The following is a 27,489-nucleotide window of genomic DNA, read 5'->3' as shown; positions in this document are numbered from 1 at the left end:
TTTTTAAAAATCATACTTGAATTCATCATATTTTAGTTCAATTTAATCTCATTTCTCCAATATTGTGTCTTTAGTAGAGGATAGGCACCATTCTTTATATAAAGTTAGAGTCATAGGGAGTAATCATACATTCTCTGTTACCAGTGATGGCTGTGAAGAAATCCTAGATAGATAAATATCTACTCGGCTTTTTTTTTTTTTTTTTTTTTCTTTGGCTGCGTTGGGTCTTCGTTGCTGTGCACGGGCTTTCCCTAGTTGCGGCGAGCAGCTATTCTTCATTGCCATACGAGCGGGCTTCTCATTGCGGTGGCTTCTGTTGTTGCAGAGCACGGGCTCTAAGCACGGGGGCTTCAGTAGTTGTGGTGCACGGACTTAGTTGCCCTGTGACATGTGGGATCTTCCTGGACCAGATATCGAGCCCGTGTCCCCTGCATGGACAGGTGGATTCTTAACCACTGCACCACCAGGAAGTCCTCTACTCATCTTTTTAAAGTCACAAGTGAGAAGAATACTTAAGGTTTCTGTGAAACCCTCTTGGAAGGTTTCACATTAATCTTTTATAATTGTAACGGCTGCTAAAAAGGGACCCTGAAGCCAGGCAGCCATATCTCAGGTGGAATGAATAAATCCATTTACTCCTGTCTTTCATCCTAGATTCTCTTCTCAGACCTGTTCTTAATCATCCTTTCCGAGATCTCTCTGGACCCCCATGAAGACTTAACAAGGGTTAATTTTAGATAACATGAGTGTAAAACATATTCTCATCCTGAAGTTATTAAATGATAAAGCTTTCACAGGACTCTTTTGCAAGGAAAATGCTTCATAGCACAGAAAAATTAGCAACATATAGGTGGACTATAATGTTTCTTAAGAGTAAATATAACTAAAAGCAAGTAGGTAGAATTCTGGTGAAAAACCTTCAATTGTAGAAGATGAAAGACTTAAGACATTTTGGAATTGAGATTTCCTGAACAAGTAGTATTTTAGTATCTTTTAAAAATATATTTTATACCTATTTTCAGTATCTTTTTTTTTTGTCTGTTTCTTCTTACTAAATTATAGCCTGTGACTTAGGTGGTAGATGATTACTCTTGGCAAAATAGTCAAGGTCTCACATGGTTTGTTTATAAATTGCCTTCCCATCAGAACTTCTGCTGTGCCTGGAATTCCAGCCCCAGAAAGTAGGTGTCTCATCCTTTTTTCACTGAAGGCGCTCTGTTCCACTCCAGTGGGACCAGAAGTAGAACACGTTTCGCCACTCTCAATTAATGATAAATTGCCAGGAATTTCTTGTTATGCGGCCACTCTCTGAGAAGAAATGCGAAGTAAGTTTTGCTCCTGATAAATAGGCTGAGTTTAGGCACCTGAGCCCTGAGCCCTGCAGAGCAAACTGTAGATATGGGTAGGGTGGATAAAGGAGCAGCTCTTGGAAGCTGTGTTCAGAGGCATCAATTTACTTAGCTTTTGAAAAATCCAAAAATTGCCAACTGTGGCAAAATGTTAAAAGCTGGTGAATCTGCATAAATGATGTAGGGGGCTTTTTGGATTATTCCTGTAACTTTAATTTGAAATTAGTTCCAAGTAAAAAGTTAAAAAAAAATAAAAGAGGAGATGTTAGCAGAGGAGTCTGAAGAGTTAAAATTGGACTTGGCCTAAATTTTGATTTCAACCTGTAGTCAAGTTTTGAGTGATTTAATCACCCTTCCCAGGAGCTCTGCCAGCACTGAATTCCAAATCTTAACACATTGTTACCAAGCAAGGACTCCCTGTCTGATGTGCATAGAAGCCAATACTGTGACACCTTTGTTTGAGAAAGGAAACAGCTTTATTGCAGGTTGACTGGCAGGGAGGCAGGCAGGGCTTAAATCTGTCTCAGATCCAAGTTCGGGGCAAAATTTAAGGGGTTAGGGGAATTTCAAACTTGGAAGCTGATTGACTAGTCTCAAGTTACTTGTGCTGCTGGGAGCTGGATTTTCCGTATTGAAGGACTTCTCACTTCGTAAAGGGCACCAGTGGAAGCATTTCTATTCTTTGAGTTCTGTAGACTGAAGAGTCTTAAGTTCCAGGGTCAGCCTGGAGGCCTGGGTTCCTGTCTTGCACATGCGCACTGCTGTCTCTGTAAAATAACTCCAGGTTTGATTAATCAACAACCTGATTTAAGGGAGCAAAACCAATTTAAGCTGGTCAGTGTTTTACGTGCTGTTTCAATGTCCGTTGAGGGGCACCTTGATACAGTGTTTAAGCATGTGGACTTAACAGGCTGCCTGGATGTGAGTCCCCACTTTTGCCAACTATAAGCTGGGTGACTTGAAGTCTGTTATTTACTGTCTGTTAATCACTTTCCTCAGCTGTAAAATGGGAATGACAACAATACCTACTTCCTAAGGTTGCTACTAGAATGGAATGATTTAACATTTGTACAGTGTTGAAACCCTGGCTACTACAGCTCTACTGATGTCTGTTAAGATCGATACTAACCATCGTCATGTGAGCATTTTAACTTTAAAACACTCATTTTCGGGCTTCCCTGGTGGCGCAGTGGTTGAGAGTCCGCCTGCCGATGCAGGGGACACGGGTTCGTGCCCCGATCCCGGAAGATCCCACATGCCGCGGAGCGGCTGGGCCCGCGAGCCATGGCCGCGGAGCCTGTGTGTCCGGAGCCTGTGCTCCGCAACGGGAGAGGCCACAGCAGTGAGAGGCCCGCGTACAGCAAAAAAACAAAAAAACAAAAAAAAACAGTCATTTTCCAGTGACAGGAAAGAAGGGAGGACAGGTTATAATCAGCGGAGGCGAGGGAGGGCATTTTCAGTCTGTCAAGGATGAACTCATAGGAATACTTTTCCTGCCCTGTCCAAGTCTCTGGTCAAGGAAGTAAGCAGTGTCATTGCCCTCAGGTGTACTGGGGCTGCAAAGAGGTTTTGCAAATCATTGCTTTAAAGGTGCTGGGCTAGGAGCTACCTCTATCCTTTACTTCCTTAAATGGAAAATTTCAGGTCAATTGAGTGCTAACAGATGAAGTGAGATGATGTTATCCGGAATCAAGTCTATTTATCCTTTTAACCCATTTCACGCTTGTCAAAGCTTCCTTAGAGCACTGTTTTAGAGTTTCAAAGACCATTTATATGACATAAAGCCTTCACCACTCCAAGTGGGATTCCTGGGGCAGTCTCAGTAGCTCTGGGAGCTTGTTAGAAATGCAGAATTTTAGCTCCCTTCCCCCACAACACCTACTGAATCAGAATCTATTTTAAACAAGAACCCTAAGTGATTGCCCTGCACACTCAGGTTTGAGAAGCCTGGTAGAATCACTGCCTTGTTCCTAGAGCAGCATGAAAAATTCAGAAGTGACGTCTGGTTCTCCCCTTCCCCTACCTGCCCTCCCAGGGCTTCTTTATAAAATCCTGTTTTACTTTCTGTGCCCTTGAACAGACTTATGTTCTGTGCTCCGCCTGAATGGTAAATAGTCACATTAATTTGAATGATTCTCAAAACATGCAAGTATAGGCAAGCTACTGTAAGCCAAGTGTTTCTGGGAACCGTGCAATGGGAGAAGTCAGAAGATATGATGATAATTCACTTAATCTCAAGTTCATATGAGCAAACATCAGGTAACTGCAAAATGTTTACATTTTGTTTTCTAATTTACCTGTAGTCCCACGCAGAGTGTCATTCAATATGCAGGGTTAATTAAGTTCTCAGTTCTGTTATGAAAAAAGTGCTGAAGCAGTTAGAATTTCTAACTCAGAAAATCAATTCAGTTGATGGGCTTTATTTCTAAAAGGAGCCACTCCCTTCCCTGTATATTTGCATATCGATTAGTCCCTTTCCATGGACATTTTGATATTTTAATTAGGTTTCCAGTGTTTTCAGTCACTGGATTAAAGACCCATGTCCTGTTCACTCCTCCCGGAGTGTGAGAGTTTGTTTAAAATTGCATTTTGTGGGCTTCCCTGGTGGCACAGTGGTTGAGAGTCCGCCTGCCGATGCAGGGGACGCGGGTTCGTGCCCCGGTCCGGGAGGATCCCACATGCCGCTGAGCGGCTGGGCCCGTGAGCCATGGCCGCTGAGCCTGGGTGTCCAGAGCCTGTGCTCCGCAACGGGAGAGGCCACAACAGTGAGAGGCCCGCGTACCGCAAAAAAAAAAAAAAAAAAAAAAATTGCATTTTGTAAAAATCCTACATGGTAAAACTGTTTCGAGTCATCCTGCCCACTGCAGTTGTTTTATTTCTGGAATATACTCAGCTCATCTGTGGCCTAGAAGCAGGATCTTACTTTAGGGTATACCAAAAGAAGCTTGCACTTCTGTCAACCACATGGAAATGCCTCCGCATAGTACATTTTCTCTCTTTAGTAGTTGCTTGTTGTGGAAACTTACTGATTTAAATTTTTCCATCTATATCTACATACATATACATATATATACTCATATTTCTATCATTCTCCTATCTTTCCGTTTATGTTACTTTTATAAGTGAATATATTTGTTAAATAGGTGAATATACCAGTGAAAGGCCATTACCATTGACAATTGTAAAAAAAATAAATAAATAAATGTTCTGTAAGTTTAGATAATAGGCCCTTAGATCTATCCTTGGAGGATAAGAAGTGGAAGCATCTGATTCTCAAATGTGCAAAAAAGAGTAGTTCAGGCTGTACCCATTATCTGGTGAGAAGGGACCCACCGTGTTGCCATCAGACCTCAACGGTGTGCAGCTCACTACAGCTCCACCCAGCGTGGCACTAGTCCCCGTGATTTGGTGCATTTCATCTGAGAAGACTGTTCTGTACCTTCCTCAGATTTTTTTGTGTGTGGCTTTTGCCTCAGGCACCTGGGAGCTTTCTAACTATTTTCATTGTTATTAAATTTTAAAGAAAATTAAAGTTATGTCTACTGAGAACAGAAACGTGAGTCCCTGACAATGTTAAGAGTATCAGGTAGAAAACACAGCTATAGAAAGTCTATTAATAGGTAGGAAAAGGATCACCTAGTGTAAAAGAAGGGAGACAGAATGATATCGTGGTCAAGACTCAGGAGTTTTGGAGTCAAGCATATTGGATTGAAATCCTGACTCTACTACTACTGGTGGTTTGAACTTATTACTTGTCCTTCTAGAGTTTTGTTTTGGAATACTTTCAGGCTTATAAATAAACTTGGAAAAATTATTGAAAGGGTTCCCATATAGCTTTCACCGTGCTTCCCCAAATATTAACACCTTACTTACTCATGGTACAATTATCAATACCAAGAAATTAATGTTGGTGTGATACTCTTAATGAATCTATAAGGCCTTATTCACATTTTGTGAATTGTCCCCAAACCATCTTTTTTCCTATCCAGAATCCAATCTAGGACCTACATTGCATTTATTTGTCAAATATAGTCTCGTCTCCTCCAGCCTATGACAGGTTCTCCATCTTTCTTTATCTTTCATGAACTTGACATTTTGAAGAGTCTTTGCCAGCTATTTTGTACAATGATCCTGATTTGGGGTTTGTCTACTGCTTCTTCATGATTAAACACAGGTATCTGTTTTTGGCAAGAATACTAGGGGAATGATATACTTTGTCCTTCATCATGCATCACATCAGGAGGTACGTGATGTCAATATGACTGGTGATGTTAACTTTGACCACCTGCTTAAGGTGATGTCTGCCAGATTTTGTTTCTTCACTGTAAACTTACTATTTTTCCTTTGGTAATTATCTAGTATCTTTGGGGAAGATACTTGCTGCATACCAACATCCTGTTTCTTGTCATACTTTCACCTAATTTTAGCATTCATACTTGCTAAATGCAGGCAAAATACTTAGCGTAATGTCTGATATATTAAATGCTAATTTCATCCTCCTAACACCAGTAAATACAGTAGTTATGATTATTTCAATATAACAAAACTGAAAACATCATAACGTTGCTGAGGAACACAATGTCTAATTGTCATATGATTCTATTAGAAAAGGAATATGCCTGCATTGATATTAGAAACAACATATATCAAATCATTTCCATCTACTTATTAGGAGTCAAACAGGGAGCTATTTTTATTTAGGAAATGAGTTTTAAGGAACTACTGCTATGCTAGACGCCTTCAGGTACATAATATAATCTTGACTCAGTGCTTATGAAGGTCCAGGTGTCATTTGGTCGTTTGATCCATAAAATAACCCTTTAAAGAAATGTGTTGACTACAGATGAGCAAACTGTGCCTTAAAGAGGGTAAATGATTTATGAAATCACACAGCTACAAAGTACCAAAGCTGGGATGTAATTTCAAGTCTGTTAAAATATATGTATAGAAATTAATGATTAATCCATGAATTTATTCTTTTTTTTTTTTTTTTTTTTTGCGGTACGCGGGCCTCTCACTGTTGTGGCCTCTCCCGTTGCGGAGCACTGGCTCCGGACGCGCAGGCTCAGCGGCCATGGCTCACGGGCCCAGCCGCTCCGCGGCATGTGGGATCTTCCCGGACCGGGGCACGAACCCGCGTCCCCCGCATCGGCAGGCGGACCCTCAACCACTGCACCACCAGGGAAGCCCCATGAATTTATTCTTAAATAAATGGATACTGCCTATATTCTTTGGACCCTTTGCTGTAATGAACTCACGAGGTCAGCAGTTCCTAAAAGAGTAGTTACTACTAATTTTTTTCCCACAAGCTGCTTTCATCAAGACTATACCTTATAAAGATGAAATCAAGGCTGGGGGAACCAGAAAAGTATAACCTTATTACTGTAAATAAGAAGCTGTCTTAAAACAAAAGGCAGTTTTTATTAATGACTTTTTAAATGGCTTTTAGGATTATAAATGTGCCCACTCCAGATTCTTAACCTAATGGTTTCTGTCTTCAAGGTCTTACAAGCATTGACTAATTAATTTATCTTTGTATTACCACTGAGAAATAGTGTTTACATAGGTTTATAATTCTTGTGTTATTAAGAAAGAATTAGCAGAGATCATAATAATTAGTCAGAAGCCAGATGGCGATAGGCATAAGAAAAATATGTAAAAGAGGCAGTAAGAGGTGGGGACGCACTTAGAGATCTCTGAGTATGGCCCTAATTGCCTCTGATAGTCTGTTCCCAGCAGTGATTCCGCGGGGCATGCTGTGAAGGAGCATGATGTGGTTTTAAAAGTCACAGTCATACGTGGCTGTACCTGCCATAAATTTGCAGCAGACCACCTAGAACCTATCTATATACTTCTGCAAACTTTTCAAAGCATGCTTCATAAATTTCTTCTCCCACCTGTGATACTTCTTACGCTTGTCTCAAAATTATGATACCCCTCCTTTCAAATAGCCAGCTTTCTGCAGAGTGTAAGGAATTAGCAAATTCAATTGATTTTATTTATGCCACACATGCTTGTTAAAATTTCACTTCTGAGTTTTCATTTTATATTTCGCCCTGTTAATTAATTTATTGAGTCTTCACATGACAATTTTCCAAAACGCTTCTTCCTTTTACATTAGATATTTCTTGTGGGATGAGATCCAATATAGGAAAACGTTTCTGTCATCTACATCAATTAAGTCAACTAAATTTCAAGATTACGTTTCTTTTTTTGTTTACAGTGGCTTTTTGTGACAATGTCCAGGGTTCTGTTAGCCTTTTTGATTGCAGAAGGGTCCTTTGTGGCATTTACAATTTGGGGTGTTTTTTTTAATTATATAGTTAAAGGATATGTAATTAATTAGTGACACAGCAAGCCTTCTCACACCTAACCAAAATAGCTCTTCTTCCTGTATTCATCATTTCAGTTGGTGGATTATGGTCCACCAGTCCCCCAGCTAGAAATCTGTCCTACATTCTAGACAGCTCTTCCCCGCTCCCAGCTTTTATGTACAATTAATCACGATCCTTCCAGTTTTACTTTCTACATATATTTTCACAATCCCTTCCACTCCCATGCCTCAGGTCTCATCTGGCTAGCTTCTGGTAATTCCTTTTAAAGAGTTTCAATGCCATCTCCTCTGGGTTAGGTGTTCTCTCTGGGTCCTTACTCTGACTCTGCCTGTTCCTACTTGTTTATCCTTCCGTGTTGCTCTCCTGCACCATCTTCTGAACTCCTTGAAGGAAGAAAGTGGGTTGGACTTACTGTATGATGCTCAGACCCTGATTAAGTGCCTGGTACATATAAGGTGTTGAATAAATGATTTCTGACTGCGTGAATGAATGAACGAACAAATAAAACTTTCCTTTAGCTCCCCCCATGCCTATTTTATATACCATACTGAGGTAAAATAATGATCCAATTACCCAGAGGGTAATTATACTGAATATATAATAAATTAGCTAAAAGCCCTTCATGAAATTCTAGTGCTTAATGATTTTTGTTTATGTTTCAGTAGTTTGTGTGTGTGTGTGTGTCTGTGTTTGTATGTGTTTTAAGGAGGGATGATAATTTTCAAAAATTTGCCTTTAAGTGTAACACTTCTTATCACTCTATTTTCAATAGCTCAGTAATTAAGAGCATTGCCTTTGTTGTCTTTCAAATCTGGGTTTAAATTTTGGTTTCCCACTTAACCATTCTTAACCACCCTGATGCTGAGTTTCACTTTGAAGCAGTTAAAATCTGAACCTCATGCAATTGGTTCATGTGTGCGTGTATATAGAGAGAATGCTAGGTGAGATACAGTAGGAAGTATGACTTGGGCTAAGAAGTCACAGTAGGACTCTGAGGATGTGACACTTTGCGGTCCCTCTTGATGCTTTGCCCCATATCCCTTCTGCCTCCCTGAGTTCACTTGAAGCTGTGGGAGGCAGCTTCTAATGTACTAGCAACTCCTCAGATCAAGTGCTGTGACTCTTCTTTCTGCCTGAGGGTAAGCAAGGGTAATCCTGGGGAAGGGGGGATTCAACTGCCCACAGGAGCACCTTTTGATCAACAGGAGATAGGAGTTGATGGATAAGTAGCCCAGCCTCCTAACCTCCAATGAGATGATTCTGAGGCATATTTTCCCCACTCTTTCTCAGAAGGTCTCCAAGGGGAGACCTGGCTGTAGTGGTAACACATCCAATAACTGTTCCTAGTTTTTCTTTTTTCCTTGTCTCACTTTTCCCACTTCCTTTAGCAAATGCTTCCTAGGATCACCTTCCAAACAAATTATCTGCTCCAAGTCCTTATGTCAGGTTTGGAGTACCAACCAAACTAAGCCAAGGCTTAAAGAATAGGGGAGCCATGACCAACCAAGGTTGAGAGACCATTACAGTCAGAAGAGACATCATGTTGAAGTACCAGAGCCCAGGGTTAAGGGTGGCAGTTTCAAGGAACTAAAAGTTATTCTAGAAGGCTGGCCTGAGCAGAAAATGTGAAGGGAGAATCTTAAGGTAGGAGAGACCAGTCAGTGGTGGGTCTTAGAACTCGTTTTCACTATTTTGGCATGATTCCAGGGTCAATGGGATTCTAGATTGAATGATTTGAAGTGGGGGAGTGATATGCTAGATAGTACAGAGAATGAATTCCAGGGAAAATGGAGCCAAGACACCTGTGAGCAAGTTATTACAATAAGAGTGATCTATACTGGGCTTCCCTAGTGGCACAGTGGTTGGGGGTCCGCCTGCCGATGCAGGGGACTCGGGTTCGTGCCCCGGTCTGGGAGGATCCCACGTGCCACGGAGCAGCTGGGCCCGTGAGCCATGGGCGCTGGGCCTGCACGTCCGGAGCCTGTGCTCCGCAACGGGAGAGGCTGCGGCGGTGAGAGGCCCGCGTACCGCAAAAAAAAAAAAAAAAAAGTGATCTATACTTGGGGAAAGGTGTCAGTAGTACCTGGAGAGAAACGGGTAGATTTCACAACTATTGAGAAGGTAACACCTTTCTAAATTGTCATTGCTATTATTAGTGTGAAGCAGGCCATGGTGATAACTAAGGTATCTGGTCATTTAAACAGGGAAACATTTCAATCATTGATGTTGTGCTTCAGGATACTATATCAGCAATTTTTCCTTGAGAACTTATTTACTTCTCAAAAACAGTCTTTAACTTATATAATTGTTTATCTCAATCTTATTCTAAAATATTTAAACATTTGTTGTGGCTGAGAAATTGTCATATTCCTCTGGTTCATCTTTGATATGTTAGTGATAGACGTTTAAACCAAACTCTTGTTCTGGAAGTGAGGATGCCAAAGGGCTGTAAATTTTACCGATTTGCTCATGAGCATGGAAATAAATTAGAATGATGGAGAACTGTGTACTACAGCAAGTGCCTTTATAAAATTATGTCTGACCTTTGCTTTGCGATATATGATTTTGCCACTGAAGCTTTTATGTTAGGGTTATTAGTAACCACTCATTTCAGTTAGTGCAGTGAAAATAGGTTTTGTTGTTCCCATTAGTCAGCATACAATAAAAATGAAGATAAACCCTTTCTGAAGATGCAGCTTTCATTAAAAAGGAAAGAAAAAAAACCTAATTGAAAGTCACTGTAAACTTTGAATGATTAATATCATGCCAAATAAGTCATTAGAAATCTCTGATGATATAAAAAAGCAATCATTTGCACAATTGGAAAGAGCTAAATTTAATCTAGCTATATATAATTCTCTATTTTTTTTAATTTGTATATTGGGAGAGATATGATATAGAAATTGTTGAATTTTAACATAATAACCTTTTACTATAGGTGGTTTGTACATGCTATTCGGCTCTAAATCAGCCAATTAATTTCCCTGTGGATCCTTTTATTTCAGCTGATCACCTTTGTTATAGCTCCCTGTTTTTCTTGTTTCTTGCCTCATAATAATATATCTGGTTCATATCATTTCAAACATACAAAAAATCTAGGGTTTCTTTTTCTTTGTTTTCCTTTGTTGTGTCTTGTTTTTATCTTACTATCTATCTATCTATATAAAGATATATATAAAGATATATTATAAATATATATATCCAAAGCTTCAGATCCCTTTTTAGAAAAAAGAGGGGCAAAATTTATGAACTTTCCTCCTAAGTCTCTCCAGTTTTCCTCTCTACAAAGTAAAAGTAGCTTTCTAGTAACCAGCATTTTTTATTCTTTGATTCTGTGCTTTTAAAAGTGGACATAAAATGGTTGACCCTTGAACAACACTGGGGGTTAGGGCTGCCAGTCCCCGCACATTTGAAAATCCACACACTGGTATCTCTGCCTCAAAAAATAAGGAAATTGACAAATGACTCACCCAAGGGCTAGATAGAATCAGGACTCAAACCCTAGTTCTTTTGATTTCATATATTGTGATCTCTAATCAAACTTTTCTCAACACTTCGATAATTTAAAGATCTGTAAAATGAAAACAGAGATACTATATTTATTGGGAAAAAAATGCCTCATAAGTGGAACTGGCCAACGCAGTTCAAACCCTTGTTGTTTAAGGGTCATCTGTATACTGAATCTGGGGAGTTTATCACATCTTAAAAATAAATATATCTGCAGGTCTAGATCTGTAGGTGCAAAATATCTTGTTCCGTAAAATTGCCTTTTGTTCTGGGATGTACAGAAGATAAATTGAATATATAATTTTGTAAAATAAAATATATATATTTTTAAATTCAGTGAAATTTGACAGATAACATGCTCTACTATTTTGGAGAAGATTAATCAAACTAAAAAGAACCCTAAGGTTATCGTGATGGCTGACCTACTTTGTAGTGGACAACTGAAAGGCAGTGGTGATGTTAAAGAGAATAGCTTGATTCAGAGTTGAAACTTCTAGATTCCCTTTGTAACTGAAGAACAGACCAACAGACCACAACAGCACAACTTTATTCTTTTCACATACTTTAAACATTTAATTACCAGGGGAAAAAATTTTTCTTTCCATCCAAGATTCAGGTTCTAATAGTCAACTACAATAATAGTGGTGCAAAGTAGAAGCATCATTTTTTTTAGGTGGAAGGCTTTTCATTTTACATTTACTATTATGCACATTATTGATTTTCTTTTCTGGTTGTTGTTCCTTGCAGAGAGTGAATCTGTCCTTCGATTTTCCATTTTATGGCCATTTCCTACGTGAAATCACTGTGGCAACTGGGGGTAAGTGGTTTTCTACCCATTCACTCTAAATAATCTACAGTTTCACTACAGTTACTATTTTTAATTTACTCCATATTTCAAAAGGGACATTTATTGGGAAAACCATTGTCTTCTATCACAAAGTCATGGGTATAAATAAAACCTAAGAGAGAATATAGCTATTGGAAAACTTTTCTGCAGAAAAAAAATGTAGTTATAATAATTTTCAGCTTAGATTCATCTTTGCTTTCTTTCCAAGTTTTATTTCATTTTTGATAATATGGAAGACTGCATGAAAGCAAACAGAGCTTAGAAAGAAAAGGTGCTTAAGAAAGCTATGGAAGTATTTTCATTTTCTTTTAATTTATATAGTTGATCAATATAAATTTATTTATATATCAATATATACATTCACATTCAAAACCACATTATATTAACTTTAGTAATTTGGTTGGGGTTTTTTTCCCCCCTTTAATGCCACCTAAGTTGACTGACAACTCTTTTGAGTTTAAAAAATAAACACTGAAATTCAGTTTGAATTCTCTTCATTTTATTTTTCTCCACAAACTTTGGAGGTTAGTTTAGAGATTAGCAATAGCCTAGAAAGGCAATTATCATTTTTTATAGTATATCCCAGGAGTGAGAAAATTTTAATCCTTGCTTGCTACTAGCAGAAATAAGCAAAATGCCAGAGAATATCGCTCCTTGTCTAACATGGAGTGATAGAGAAAGTAGAAGAATGAGAGAAAAACATAAAAATGGAAGAGTAAGCAAAGAAGCAAGTTAAAAGAAATCCATAGATATGATGAAAAGTCTGTGGATGGCCCAAGCCTAAAGCACCACAGACCAGAGTCCCTTTCCTTCACTGGGTTTTATTATTGGTCTTCTGCTTGGTATGGGAACCATGTTGGTCACTATTACCATATTTCAGTATAAGACTTAGAAGATATGTAGGATTCAGAAGAAGATTTGTAATCAGAAATACCAATAAGCAAATAAAAGTTCTGAGTACCATCTCTGAACACTGGTAAATAGAGCTACCTCTGCCTTAGGATTGTGTAGCCTAGTGGACTATTAGACAAAATGAAGCAGAATGTGGGAGTTCCTTAGAAAATATGAATGATGACATTTGTATTTTGAAAACATCTTATTTGTAGATATTTGTAAACATCTGTGAGACTCCTTTAAGACTTTATAGAGAAATTACTATTTAAGATATTTCTTGAAGGAAGTTATACTTTCTGTGATTATGTAGGGAAGGAAGAGTAGGTCACAGGGAAGAATATCTTGAATAAATACTATACAGAAGAGGAAATTGGTGGAATATGTCTGAGATGGTAAATAATTGAGTTTGAATGAAGCTGGGTGTAGCTTTACAAAAAATATTAAGATGTGAAAAGTAGTTTGGGACAATTTTATAACTGCCTCAAGAGTCAATTTGAGTCAATAGTCCTTAATTAGATAAGTAATAAATGTAAGAAGCTGAACCAAGATATTTTATAATGCTTTAAAGTATAAAAAGCTGAAGTTAGTACACATTATAGGAAGAATCTTGCAGTAGTTTGTGTGACAAATATTGAGGGCCTTGATGATTCTGAGGCTTCAAACAAAGGGAGAGAAATGATGGTATTAGCAAAATTTACAACTCTAAGCAGAAGAGCTGGTTTTAGGGAAAAACAATGGCTTCAGTTCAGAAACTATTACATTTTGTGTAAAAAAAGGACTATATATAAGTAAAATTTACACAAGGACCGTATCTTTATGAGCTCACCATGTATTTTTGTGCTAGTATAGTGCCAGCCATTTAGCAGACATTTTAATTAATGTGTTGAAAGACTGAATGGAAAGAAGAAAGGTAAATTGAAAGATTGCCCCTCTAAGCCGTGGATTACCTCACATCCACTCACATCTTTAAAGTATGATATGAGCATGGTTATCTTATAATATGAATATTAGGCATGTTTTCTGACACTTAGGTTACCGGTGTTCCACTGAATTTTTAAAAGTGAATTATTAATCACATTTGTTCAAAATCTGTACACACAGTGGTGAAAATATGGACAGCTTTGCATTTTCTGTTTCTCAAATCGTTTTATCTTTAAAAGTCTTGTCAGTGATTCAGCCAATATGAAGTAAGATTTCCGTTAGCTGAGTTGGTAGTAAAAACCCCAAACAGATGGCTATATCATGTTTACTGCTTCAAAGTACCATTTTTCTTTGAAAAGATCCTCAAAGTAAGTGAAAAATCTGGTGTCTTGAATGATCTCTATCTTCTTTGAAGAAGACACTAATGTAAAGAAACCTTTTTTATTTTTTGCTTAAGAAATGCTAGTATGGCACTTGCATATATAAATCTATACCCTGTTCAGAGAGGCACAACTGAGATAATTTAGACATTGACCTGGGTTTCTCCAAAATGGAACCAGAATCTCCTGTAAAGGTTTTCAGCTAAAGAAATAGCTTGTCTACACTTCCATTGTTTATTTATTCAATCAGTATTGGTTGAGCCCCTACTGTGTGAAAGACACAGTACATGATACTTTGGTTTGTACAGAGAAGAATAAACTGTTGTTCCTCCAGGAGCTTAGAATCTAAGAGGAAGGAGTATATGACTAAGCAATAAGACAAGGTTGACTGTGAGTATTGGAGGAGCAGAAAGTTGCTCCAAGAGGAGATCATTCTTATTGGGTGAATCAAGAACAGGTTTGTGAAACAGCTAACATTTGATGTTGGCCTTAAAGGACGGTGGAATTTTAACAAAGAAGCAGGTTAAAAGAGGTAAAGAGGGAACGGACATTCTAGACAAGGGGATGCTGAGCTAAGTGATAGTGCATACTGAGCATATTTGGAGGTCTGTCAAGTAAATCTGTTTATCTTGAATGGAGACTCAGAGTAAGAGTCTAGTGAAGGGGAGATGGGAAGAGTGATGTAAAATACTTTGAACTTTAGACACTTGGATGATATCCAGTAAGTATTGAGTTTCTTTGAGTAAAGAACAGATCTGGCCTAATCTGGCAGTGGAGGACAGGGTAAGGTTAGGCAGTTAAAGTCAAAGAAAGAGGCAAGGTTTTCAATACTTCTACATAGATTATAGTGCCTGAAGCCAGTGAAGGGCACATCATTTGAGTTGTCTGATCATTGTGTTTGCAAAGGTTTTCAGCCAAAAGGATTCATTAGGACACAGGTGAGTAAAGCTAAGAACAGCTTGGAAGAGGACTTCTGAATCATAGATTTTCAACAGATCTCTTCTGATTAACTAGGTGTTATAAGCAGATAAACCTACCTGACAAATGTTCATCATCTTACAAATCTTGAAAAAGTTATTAACCATGAAAGGCTTGGAAGAAAAATGGAAACCAGAAGTCAGATTAAATAAAGTTGACTGAAAGGCATTGCAAATAGACCATGGACTGGGATTGATTTTTAAGTAGGAACACATTGGTTTCTATGAAACTGAAATGAACAGAGATATTCTATTGACTGTCAGTTCTCTTTGAATGTGTCTGCAAATTCCTCTTGAACCTGTTTCTACGTTGGATTTAAGATAAAGAAAGTGAAATGTTAAAGCGCATATTTTAAATCACAATTCCCTTCATTCCTACCTCACCGCTTCTGCATTTCCCGTGCCTCCTTAAAATCTCTCTCTCTCCACATAGACACTAATTTTGACTAAAATGAACTTAGACAATGTCTTGTGTTATTGCTAGGATCAATACCATTTCAAAACAGAGAATAGTTTAAAAATACAGATATATGCATAATTTACTGTGACCCATCATTGTGTGTGTATGTATAATATATATACATATACACTTCATTGTGAGTAAAATTAAGTTTCTAGTTAAAATGTAAATAAAAATCAAATATCCGGGGCTTCCCTGTTGGCGCAGTGGTTGAGAGTCCATCTGCTGATGCAGGGGACACGGGTTCGTGCCCCGGTCCGGGAGGATCCCACGTGCCGCGGAGCTGCTGGGCCCGTGAGCCATGGCCGCTGAGCCTGCGCATCCGGAGCCTGTGCTCCACAACGGGAGAGGCCACAGCAGTGAGAAGCCTGCATACTGCAAAAAAAAAAAAAAAAAAAATCAAATATCCGGTCATTTATTTATAAACTACAAAAATTAATCTTTGCTTATTAAACATTTTAATTTTCAAAAGCTTCAGTCATCCATACAAATAATGTACACAATGAATTGGAAATACCATTTTATTTTTTGGTTCACTGGCAGCAGAATCTGAAAGCATCCTTTCATCTTTCTATTTAAAAAATACGTCAGAATACAAATATTCCAGGCATTAAAAAACTAGTCTTCCGTGCATTTTGTACAGATACTTCCATTAAACGTACCACGAAGTTGTGTTGTTTGCATATCACACTGCCTTTTATTACCTTTCCATGTGAATACTTTAATTGATACTTTTTAAATTTTAGGCTGCTAAAGTGATCTTTTAAAAGCTTCAAAAAGTAGATTTATGTGTGAGGACTTGATTTTTTAATTCTTGCAACCATCACTAGTAATAATGTTTTTCTCATGAGTCCATCAGGGACACTACATATAACTAAGAGGAGAGGAAAATGGGAGGTGGGAGAGGGTGGTAAATGATGCCTGTTATAATGGGAGAGAGAAAAGTTGACATTATCCAGATAATTCTGGCCCTCAAATTTTAAGTATGTAGACAGATGCTGATTCAAAATTAAAATAGTGTGTGGAATTGCAAGCAAGTTTCACATGAGATTAGGAATCAAAGATGACGTGAATTAAAAGGATAATAATGAACAGGTATTACTTAACCTTGGTTATGTGAAGGATTTGCCCTCCTTTCCTTTCTACGTGAATTTCTAGTTGGAGGTTTAGATTTTTTTGTCAGGATATGAAAAGTTTTATTGAGAAGCCTGCTTCACACACATCTTTTCTTTTTCCAGTTTGATATAATTGACATACAGCACTGTATAAGATGTCAATTTTAGTTCTATTTTATTTTGTTTGACCCATGAAAACTAATAAAATGTAAAATGTTCACTAAGTAATCAATGTTTAATATCTGAAAAATTAATACATGGCACTAAAAAAGGTCAAACAAACAAAAGTAAATATATACAGTCGGCCCTCCATATCCGTGGGTACAATGTCCAGGGATTCAACCAACTGTGGCTTAAAAATATTCGAAAAAAAAATTTTTGGAAACTTCCAAGAAGCAAAACTTGAATTTGCTGTGAGCTGGCAACTATACATAGTATTTACATTGTATTCACAACTATTTACATATCATTTACATTGTATTAAGTATTATACAACCTAGAGTTAATTTAAAGTATGTGGGAGGATATGTGTAGGTTATGTGCAAATACTACACCATGTTATATAAGGGACTTGAGCATCCAGGGATTTTGGTATGGGGGTAAGGGGTGTGTCCTGGAGACTGAGGAACAACTGTGTCTCCTTTCTTCCCATGCCTCCTAGTCTACTAGTACTCCTCTCAAGGGAAAAAAAAAAAGTTACTCTTTGAGCTATGGTATCTTAAATTCAAATTTAGACTAATTTCCTATATCTTGTCAATAATCATTTGTTCCCCCCCCTTTAAGTCGCCAATAAAAGAGGTTAAAAAAATACTGCATATTATTTTGATTGGGTTTTGAGGATGTATATTACCAAATCTTCTAGCTTCATTTTTATTTTTGCTTTCAAATAGCAATATTTTAATTGTGGTCCCAAATAATATTTCATGCTTTTTAGAGGTACTTGATTAATAACAGTTATAAAAGGCTTTTTAACAGCAGAAGAGAGTTAGTTATTACTCATGATGATTGATTTATAAATACCAACCCCACCGTCTTTCAAGTATATAACCTCATATAACAGAACTTGATTGCCTCCATTAACCTTCTGAATCTAGTGAAAAGGTAAATGGAATTATTTTGCATTATTATTATCATTATATTATTATATGTATCTGGAGATCTGATACATGAAGGGAAGTACTGAAGGGATACATGCTGGACAAAGGTAAATCCATTCCAATTTGGTTCACTAATTTAAAGTAACAAACTCAAGTCTCAAAGATTCCTGGAGAGAAAGTTAAGTTATGTGATGTCTGCTTTGCTGTGTCTGAGTGATTCTCTGGATATACCTCCTGAAAGTTCATCTCACCTGTCCTCCTTGATAATTTACTCCCCCAAACTGTCTAGTGTCCCACAGTAGATTCAGCAGATTCACCAGCATTACTACATTTCCCTGTGGCTTTATGAATTGTGTATTCCACAAGCCCTTTTATTTCTCCTGTGTATCAACATGTCATATTTCATCAGCACTGGGTCCTTGGGATTGGGGGTGAAGTGTAGCTGGAGATTAGAGCAACAGGAGACCCAGAGAGGGGCCACCCAGGAGATAGACTTGAGTCAATATGAAAAATAGCAGAGGCAGAAATGTGGGTAGAAAGGAGGACAATTATAGAAAAACAAAAAAGAGAGGATCATTGGTACACGGTGGATAAGTCATGATTAGTGACAGGACTGGGGGAATGCTGATCCATCAAAATGAGAGTCTGGGTAAAAAGCATATTCTCCAGGCTCAGCCCCTTCCGTCACCATCATAACCACAGAGGAGTCTACCGATCACTCCTCTGGAAAGCGCCATTTAGCCTCTTGTGGATCCAGGCTTTGTTTGAAACATTCGCGAATACTTAGCTTTTTCCTCCTTTCCTAGTCACTGCATCAATAATTCAGATAAATAATAGTATTACATAGATGCTCAAATACATCACCCAATTGAAAACAAAAGGAGTCTAGGTGACCCTAGTAAAGTAACAAAGTACAGCAACTGTTCTAACATTGTCCAACCCTGGAAAGGGGAGAAAGATACTAAGTGAGGCAGGATTGACTTTGGACTCTGGACATTTCAGGAATAAGTTCAAAAGAGTTCTATTCCTACAGAAGCCAGCAAATGAAATTAATTTTCTTCGAGAAGCAGGCTGGTATCTAGATTAAGATAAGTAGACTCTTGAATCAGAATGTGGGTCTTCATAAGTAACACCATGTGATCTTCAGTAAATTACTTAATCTCTCCCACCTCAGTTTCCCAATCTGTAAAATAGCATAACGAAAGTTCCTAGTTCATAAGGATTTTTGTCAAGAGTTAACGAAGTAATATGTGTTATTAATACCTATTTCATAGAAAATGCTATAAAAACAGCATATATTATTATTACTCTCCTTTTTTATATGTATTTTTTTTCTCTTTTATTCCTTTTCAAAATACATTTTCTGTAAAGCTGTGCTTGCTTGTTAGTTTGTCTGTTGTTTCCTTTGATGGCATGATCCATAGCTCAGGGGGTGTTTAGGGACTTAATTCTTCATTATCGCCTTTTAAAGTCTGGCTCATCCATTCATGACTGGGAGGTATAAGAGTGTTTAGATGACTTGGGATATCCTCTTTCTCAGCATGGGTATATCTGTCATCTCTAAGTACACTGCAGAATCTCCTCTAAAGGCCTCCCAATGCTGTGACTGTATCTGAAAGTCTTACAAAATTTAGCAATTTTGTAACACATGGCAGAAGAATCTTGAAATGTTTCTCTAATTGTGATATTATGGGTCATAACTGGGTAACAGGCATTATTTTAATCATCAGGTCATGCATATCTTTGTGCTGCTTATTCTACCCTTTGTAGAACAAGAAATTTAAGGACAGGTCATCAAAGCATAAAGTTAGTTATGGGTAAAATGATGGGGATGGGGATGGACGTTCCCCTGGTGCATCTAGGTTGCCTTTCATAGACTAAGGATTCGATTAATTGCTAATAATTCAACTTGAAAATGTATTGAAGACCCAATCCTAAAGGAAAACTTAAATATTTGTTTAGTAAAATTTATATGTGATGTTTTGTCTTTGAACTAGGAGACGGATTTCTTTATGTGCACCTGTTATGTCAATGCTAACCTTTATTATCAGGATCTTTCCCTATTTTTCTTTTTTTAATACATCACAGAAAACTAGTAGGTATAATACGGAAGCAACTCAAAATTGTGTTCTGACTTCAACTGATACAGCTCTGGAGCTGAGACATATTATTAAAAAGAATAGGTCTAAATAAATATTTTGTTGGCTATTTCTTTTTAAAATTTTTTTATTTTTATAAATAAATTAATTTATTAATTTATTTATTTTTGGCTGCGTTGGGTCTTCATTACTGTGTGCAGGCTTTCTCTAGCTGTGGCGAGCGGGGGCTACTCTTCACTGCGGTGCGTGGGCTTCTCATTGCGGTGACTTCTCTTGTTGTGGAGCACAGGCTCTAGGCATGCAGGCTTCAGTAGCTGTGGCTCACAGGCTCAGTAGCTGTGGCTCATGGGCTCTAGAGGGCAGACTCAGTAGTTGTGGCACCCAGGCTTAGTTGCTTCACAGCATGTGGGATCTTCCCAGACCAGGGCTCAAACCCGTGTACCCTGCATTGGCAGGTGGATTCTTAACCTCTGCGCCACCAGGGAAGTCCCTTGTTGGCTGTTTCTAATAGGATTATGGTGGATTTAGATTACCTTGTTGATCTGACTAGCCTGAAGGCTACAGAGAGATTTTCATTTTACCTGCTGGAATTATTGTTCAAATGAGAGGTTTCTGCTGAAGGCAAAGAAAATGGGGGGAAAAAAACCTTTTTAATTGTTTTATTATCAATTTCCACAGCTCCTTTAAAAAACAAGCATCTTTTAGTTAATAGCTTGTAGAGAAAATCAATAGTACTTTTAGATTACTCCAGGAAAATAGAAAGAGTAAAAGAATTTGGAACAATTAGATTTTGCAAATAAATAAATAAATAAATAAGTAAAAATAAACCAAAACTGTATAAGTGATAAAAATGAAACGTCTTTTAATTTTTTAAAAACTGTGGTAAACACACATAGCAAAAGATTTACCATACTATTTATGAAGTTTAGTCATTGAGCTCAGCTCTGAATAATTTTTTTTCTCCTGTTATTCTTTTTAAGTGGTAATCTCTTTAGATAACTTATCAGTTTCCTCCAAAGTGCCTTCAAAAGACAACTTTTTCCCAGAACTTTATACCAGTACATTCTTGTAAGCAGAGTTTACTGTTCTTAGTAGGTGGCAGAGAGAAAAAAACTATTCCATTAGAGAAATATTTGTGAAGGTCACAGCCCAAAGACACAGGCCCACTAAAGGCTAAGAAACTTCTAAAATTGAAACACAAAGAGAAAAAAGAATGGAAACAAAAATAGAACACCCAAGAACTATGGGATAATAATAAAAGATGTAACATACACATAACTGGAATATCAACAGAGAGAAAAGAAGAACAGAGTGGAAGAAATATTTGAAATAATAATGGCCAAGAACTTTCCAAAATTAATGACGGACACCAAACCAGAAAGCTCAGAGAACACCAACCAGGCAAAAAGCACAACTGGACATACCAGTTTCAAACTGCAAAAAAAAAAAAACAAAGGCAAAGAGAAATTCTTGAAAGAAGTCAGAGAAAACCACACCTTACTACAAAATACCCAACCAGTGCTCCTTGAAACTGTCAAGGTCATCAAACAAGAAAAGTCTGAGAAACTGTGACAGCCAAGAGGAGCCTCGGGAGACATGATAACTAAATATGATGTGAAGTCCTGGATGGGATCCTGGAGTATAAAAAGGACATTATGTAAAAGTTAGGGAAATCTGAATAAGGTTACTTAATAATGCAGGTAATAATTATGTATCAATATCATTTCATTAATTTTGACCAAGATATGGTCATACTAATGACATACTAATGTAAAGTGTTAATAGTATGAGAAACCAAGTGTGGGATATATGGAAAGACTCTGCACTATCTTTGCAACTTTTCTCTGAATCTAAACCTATTTATAGTAAAAAATTTATTTAAAAAAAAAAGGAAACATAACTGGCTGCTAAATATATGGCACAATGTATAATCATACTTCTAATAAGAGAAATGCAAATTAAAGCAACAATGAGATATTATTTCTACTTGTGATTTATAAAGGTTTTTAAAAAGCGAGTTTTATAAAGCAAAAATCTTTCTAGAGTATGGAGAAAAATGTAGTCTCTTAGTTATAATCTATTAAAATATAAAATATATAACCATCATTTCTACTTCTAAAAATGTACCCAGTAGGTACACTCACATGGGTGTGAACTAATGTATAAGACTATCCATTGCTAAAGATTGAAAACAACCTGAATATCTGTCAGTAAGGATGTTCAAGTTGTGGACAGATAAAATAAATTATCATGCACTCACAGAGTGGAATTCCATGTACCCTTAAGCAGAATGAATAGCTCCAAGCATCTAGTGAAAAAAGCAAGGTGCAGAACAGTTTTACATACATATATGTGTGCATGTTTATATTTATATTTAATAAATATAAACATGCACACATATATGTATGTGACAGATATATTTAAACATGCATAAACTAACTCTGAAATAATTTGAAAGAAACATACATATGCTTTCAAGTGCATAGAGAACTCACTGGAAAGATATACAACAAACTATTTGTTACCCTTAAAGAGGAGAATTGATGGCTTGTTGGAGATCAGGAATAAGGAGACATAAATTTGACAGTCATCTCTGCATTTCAAATTATTACTTTGTTCATGTATTATCCTTTCAAACACTATTAGTATTTAGCATTCTTATTGGTAAGAATTGATAGGGAATAAATTCCTGAAGTGCATATGTTTGTTTTCATTTTGTATAATTTTATAATAGATACTTATTTCAAAAAGTGAAAATTTAAGAGTGTAAAATATAAATCTTATTTCATAATTATTTTTTATTTCCAAATTTCTTATGATTTAGAGTTTCAGGTAGTAAAATTTGTTTGTGAAGTTGCCATTTTTATTGAGTGTTCATTTAAATTGTTTATTGAAGGGTTTATCAATATATCTAAAGTTCCTGAGGATAAACCTGAATTAACATCAAACTGCTGAATGTGACATTGTAGGAAGGTCAGAAGAAAGATTTGGGTGATTCTTGGTTTAACTGCATCGACCATATTAAGAAGGGTAGATATCCCCATCTAATTAATCAACACATATTTTTATGTTATTAGCAACTATTTATTTAACAATATAGTAGTTAGAAACCAAGAACAAATTCCTGAGTATTTTCTAAGGAGAAATAGGAAAATGTAAGTGTTTGTATCTGTGAAGTGAATAGCTGTGTCCCTCCCCAAGTTCATATGTTGAAGCCCAAACCCCCTGTGTGAGTGTATGTGGACATGAGGCCTCTAAGGAAGTAATTAAGGTTAAATGAGGTCATAAGGGAGGGGCCCTGATTCAATGGGATTGGTGTCCTTATAAGAAGAGACTCCAGTGAGCTCACTCTCACCCTGTTTGAACTCAGAGGAAAGGCCATGTGAGGACTTAGCAAGAAGGTGGCCACATCTGTAAGCCAGGAAAAGAGTCCTCAACACAAACCAAACCTTGCCAGAACCTTGATCTTGGACTTTCCAGCCTCAAGAACTGTGAGAAAATAAATTTCTGTTGTTTAAACCACCCACCTATGATGTTCAGTTATGGGAGCCTGAGTCTGCTACTACAGACGTCCAAGGGACTTAATGACTTTGGGCTTTAAAGTAGGCAGGAGTCAAACTCCAGAAGTATAGATTTTCTGGACCAAAGTGATACTTAAGGTCTTGGCAATGTCCTGATTCTGGGTAACCTGTCCCTAGGCCAAGCTATAAGGATCAGAGCCAGCCTCTGAGAAGCAGAAGCCTGGCTGGATTTCAGGGCTGGCCACAGCACGGTGGTAGAATGAGAAGGGCAGTAATACTTTCCTGAAGCCAAAGCAGAGAATCATTCAGAATAACGAAGACACCCTGTGGAAGGTGGGTGGATCACTCCTCAGTGAAGGCGTAAGGTCCAGGGACGAGTGCAGGCCAGAAGGGAAGAATTCCAGACCACAGGATTCCTCCAGAAGGACAGGTATATTGGACAACAGACAGCTGTGGGCTGACCTCAGTGGATATACTGTTGGACAGAAGGAAAGAATGGCCTGATGGGGCAGCCCACAGATACCTCAGTCGAGTATGTGGTCGAGAATGTATAGAATGAAGGATTTCAGGACCAGCCACCAGAGGTGCTTATGAAGGTGGTGGTGGAGGTGAGGCATGGTTAGCTCTCTGTCTGTACAAATGTCTGTATTGAGAGGTCTGTGTCTTTTTAATATGTCCAGGTGGCTTCTGTATTTCAGTGTATTCCTTGTGTAATAAATAACCTGTCTGTTCTATATACATATAGAATATATAAATTACTTGCCTCTTCTTTGTTTTGTTTTTTTTTTTTTTGGCTGTGCCACACGGCATACAGGATCTCAGTTCCCTGACCAGGGATTGAACCCGTGCCCCCTGCATTGGAAGCGTGGGGTCTTAACCACTGGACCGCCAGGGAAGTCCCTACTTGCCTTTCAATACACGTATAGATGGTACACCGCTCAGGTCAAGGACACAAGCGTGCATTTCTTTTTCCTCTAGCAGGGATGGGTTGTTAGTGCAGTGGTTGGTCCTACGGCATTTCTCCTGTGGTTTGGTACCATTAGTACTAGGCTCTCACCTACTGGAGGTGGGGGAGGTAGGGGTGGAGCCGCTATTCAATTCAGTATAAAAAACCTTATTTTCATAGTCTAAACTGCAACTGTGCTTTTCAGCACTTCATGCTTAGTAGGTGGCTGCCTTGGAACTGATAAAATGTTAGAACGAATAACAGGTTCTGCCTCAGCATTACCTGGAGTGCTTTTTAAAAATGTGGATATCTGGGTCCTGCACCAGACCTGTGTACAGCAGCTGCTCTAGAATTTCTGCATTCGAGGAGCAAGTGGTCAGGGACCTGGTTAGAAGATGAGGGCAAGGGAGGGATGAACCTCAAAAAATGGTCTTTAAGCTGAGTTTGCGTAGTGTGCAGACTTTTTTTTGCATAGATTCTGCTTCATTTTAACAGAAAATTTTTCTAACATTTCATATTCAAAGTGCATGTAAGATTTGTATTTTTAATTAATTATTACTATTTTATTTGGGGAGATATCAGAAAGCTGATGTGGATAGTGGGGAGTAAAGACTCCATTCCGAAACAACTCTAGACACCGCCACCCTCTTAATTGGACTTACTGGCATCAGGACCCAGGAATCTGATTTCCAACAATTCCCCAGGTGATCCTCATGTTTATTATGCTTGCTAATGGGACAAAACACATTTAAAGAAACACAGCACTTTTTTTTTTTTTTTTTTTTTTTTGCGGTACACGGGCCTCTCACTGTTGTGGCCTCTCCCATTGTGGAGCACAGGCTCTGGACGTGCAGGCTCAGCGGCCATGGCTCACGGGCCTAGCCGCTCCGCAGCATGTGGGATCTTCCCGGACCGGGGCACGAACCCGTGTCCCCTGCATCGGCAGGCGGACTCCCAACCACTGTGCCACCAGGGAAGCCCAACACAGCACTTTTATATAACATCTGATCAGCGGAGACTGTAGTAAAAACGAACTTATAAAAATCTTTCTGCTTACACCATCAAGAAAGCAATTCGAGTTTTCAGGCATAAATTCAACTACAGCTGCCTATAAACCATAAAAGGAAAAAAAGTCACTACTCATCCCTAGATAGCGGATCTAATTACTTTCTTGTAAGAGTTTGCTTGACAGGTCAAGATTTAGACTACACAGCACAGGATTGTTCCTACCAGGCTCAGTATCACCTCTGCTTTGTGTCTGTCTTCCAGAGTTTTTCACTAGGGATGTGTATTTGTTATTTTCACTTTTTTGTGGTCTGGCAGTATTTAAAGACAGTTTGTGACTGATGTCTTTCATTAACTTTTCCCTAAAACTGTGTTCTAAGCAACAATATGGTTTATCCCCTCCCGCCCTGTTCTTTGTTATGCTGTTTTCTTTAGGTTATAAGGGCATTCTGTATATTCATATCAGCATTTCCACAACACAAAACATAGTTGACAGTTTCTCTTAGCTTGGTCCAAATGCAAAATGTTGGGTGGCCTCTGCAAGTTAACATTATAGTCCTGTGCCATGTGGGTGAGAAATCAAAAGGGGGATAGAAGAGAAGGATTTTATTTTTTCCCTTCAGTGATTCAATAAGACAGTATCTGTCACAACCACCTCGGTCAAATAACCCATTCTCTAATCTCCAAAATATACAGGCAGCTTATGCAGCTCAATATAAAAAAAACAAACCCAATCCAAAAATGGGCGGAAGACCTAAATAGACATTTCTTCAAAGAAGATATACAGACTGCCAACAAACACATAAAAGGATGCTCAACATCACTAATCATTAGAGAAATGCAAATCAGTACCACAATGAGGTATCACCTCACTCCAGTCAGAATGGCCATCATCAAAAAATCTACAAACAATAAATGCTGGAGAGGGTGTGGAGAAAAGGGAACCCTCTTGCACTGTTGGTGGGAATGTAAATTGATACAGCCACTATGGAGAACAGTATAGAGGTTCCTTAAAAAACTAAAAATAGAACTCCCATCCGACCCAGCAATCCCACTACTGGGCATATACCCTGAGAGAACCATAATTCAAAAAGGGACATGTACCACAATGTTCATTGCAGCTCTATTTACAATAGCCAGGACATGCAAACAACCTAAGTGTCCATCGACAGATGAATGGATAAAGAAGATGTGGCACATTTATACAATGGAATATTACTCAGCCATAAAAAGAAACGAAACTGAGTTATTTGTAGTGAGGTGGATAGGCCTAGAGTCTGTCATATGGAGTGAAGTAAGTCAGAAAGAGAAAAACAAATACCATATGCTAACACATATATATGGAATTTTAAAAAAAATGGTTCTGATGAACCTAGGGGCAGGACGGGAATAAAGACGCAGACATAGAGAATGGACTTGAGGACACGGGGAGGGGGAAGGGTAAGCTGGGACGAAGTGAGAGAGTGGCATGGACGTATATACACTACCAAATGTAAAATAGATAGCTAGTGGGAAGCAGCTGCATAGCGCAGGGAGATGAGCTCAGTGCTTTGTGTGACCACCTAGAGGGGTGGGATAGGGAGGGTGGGAGGGAGGCTTAAGAGGGGGGAGATATGGGGATATATGTATACATATAGCTGATTCACTTTGTTATGCAGCAGAAACTAACACAACACTGTAAAGCAATTATACTCCAATAAAGATGTAAAAAAAACAAAAAAAATAAGTAACCCATTCTCAAAGTGAACAACATTTGTAGTAGCTTCTTGAAAAATCAAGCCTGCGGGTATAACAGAGCACTTAACTTCAGAGAAGTGACATAAACACCAGTCTGAACAAATGCTGTGCCACTTCTGCTCAGCTTACATTAAAAGCAATGCCTTTTCTAAGATTAAAGTCTTTTATACAAAAGCCTTTTGTATCATAAATGGAAGGGAAAAGGATGTATAAAAAATTACTTTAAAATTCTCAAGGATAAAGAATAAATTCATAATTAAAAAGGAGTTTTCACGAGTTCCCAGTTTGAAAAGGCAGAA

At 38.0% G+C, this 27,489-nt stretch overlaps 1 protein-coding gene across 3 annotated transcripts in view; it reads left to right on the top strand.

Annotated features, from left to right (window-relative positions):
• Nucleotides 1–27,489, top strand: part of PLXDC2 (plexin domain containing 2) — a 410,469-nt gene that overhangs the window by 193,160 nt on the left and 189,820 nt on the right. For all 3 annotated transcript variants that reach the window (XM_082617463.1, XM_082617461.1, XM_082617462.1), the window contains exon 4: nt 11,939–12,008. In XM_082617463.1, the coding sequence (XP_082473589.1) occupies nt 11,939–12,008 (70 nt within the window). The remainder of the gene's footprint in view (nt 1–11,938; nt 12,009–27,489) is intronic.

The sequence above is a fragment of the Mesoplodon mirus genome (genome assembly GCF_964341445.2).
Source record: "Mesoplodon mirus genome assembly, chromosome: 4".
In the NCBI taxonomy this organism is placed as follows: Eukaryota; Metazoa; Chordata; class Mammalia; order Artiodactyla; family Ziphiidae; genus Mesoplodon; species Mesoplodon mirus.
This window is presented reverse-complemented; position numbering and strand designations above follow the sequence as displayed.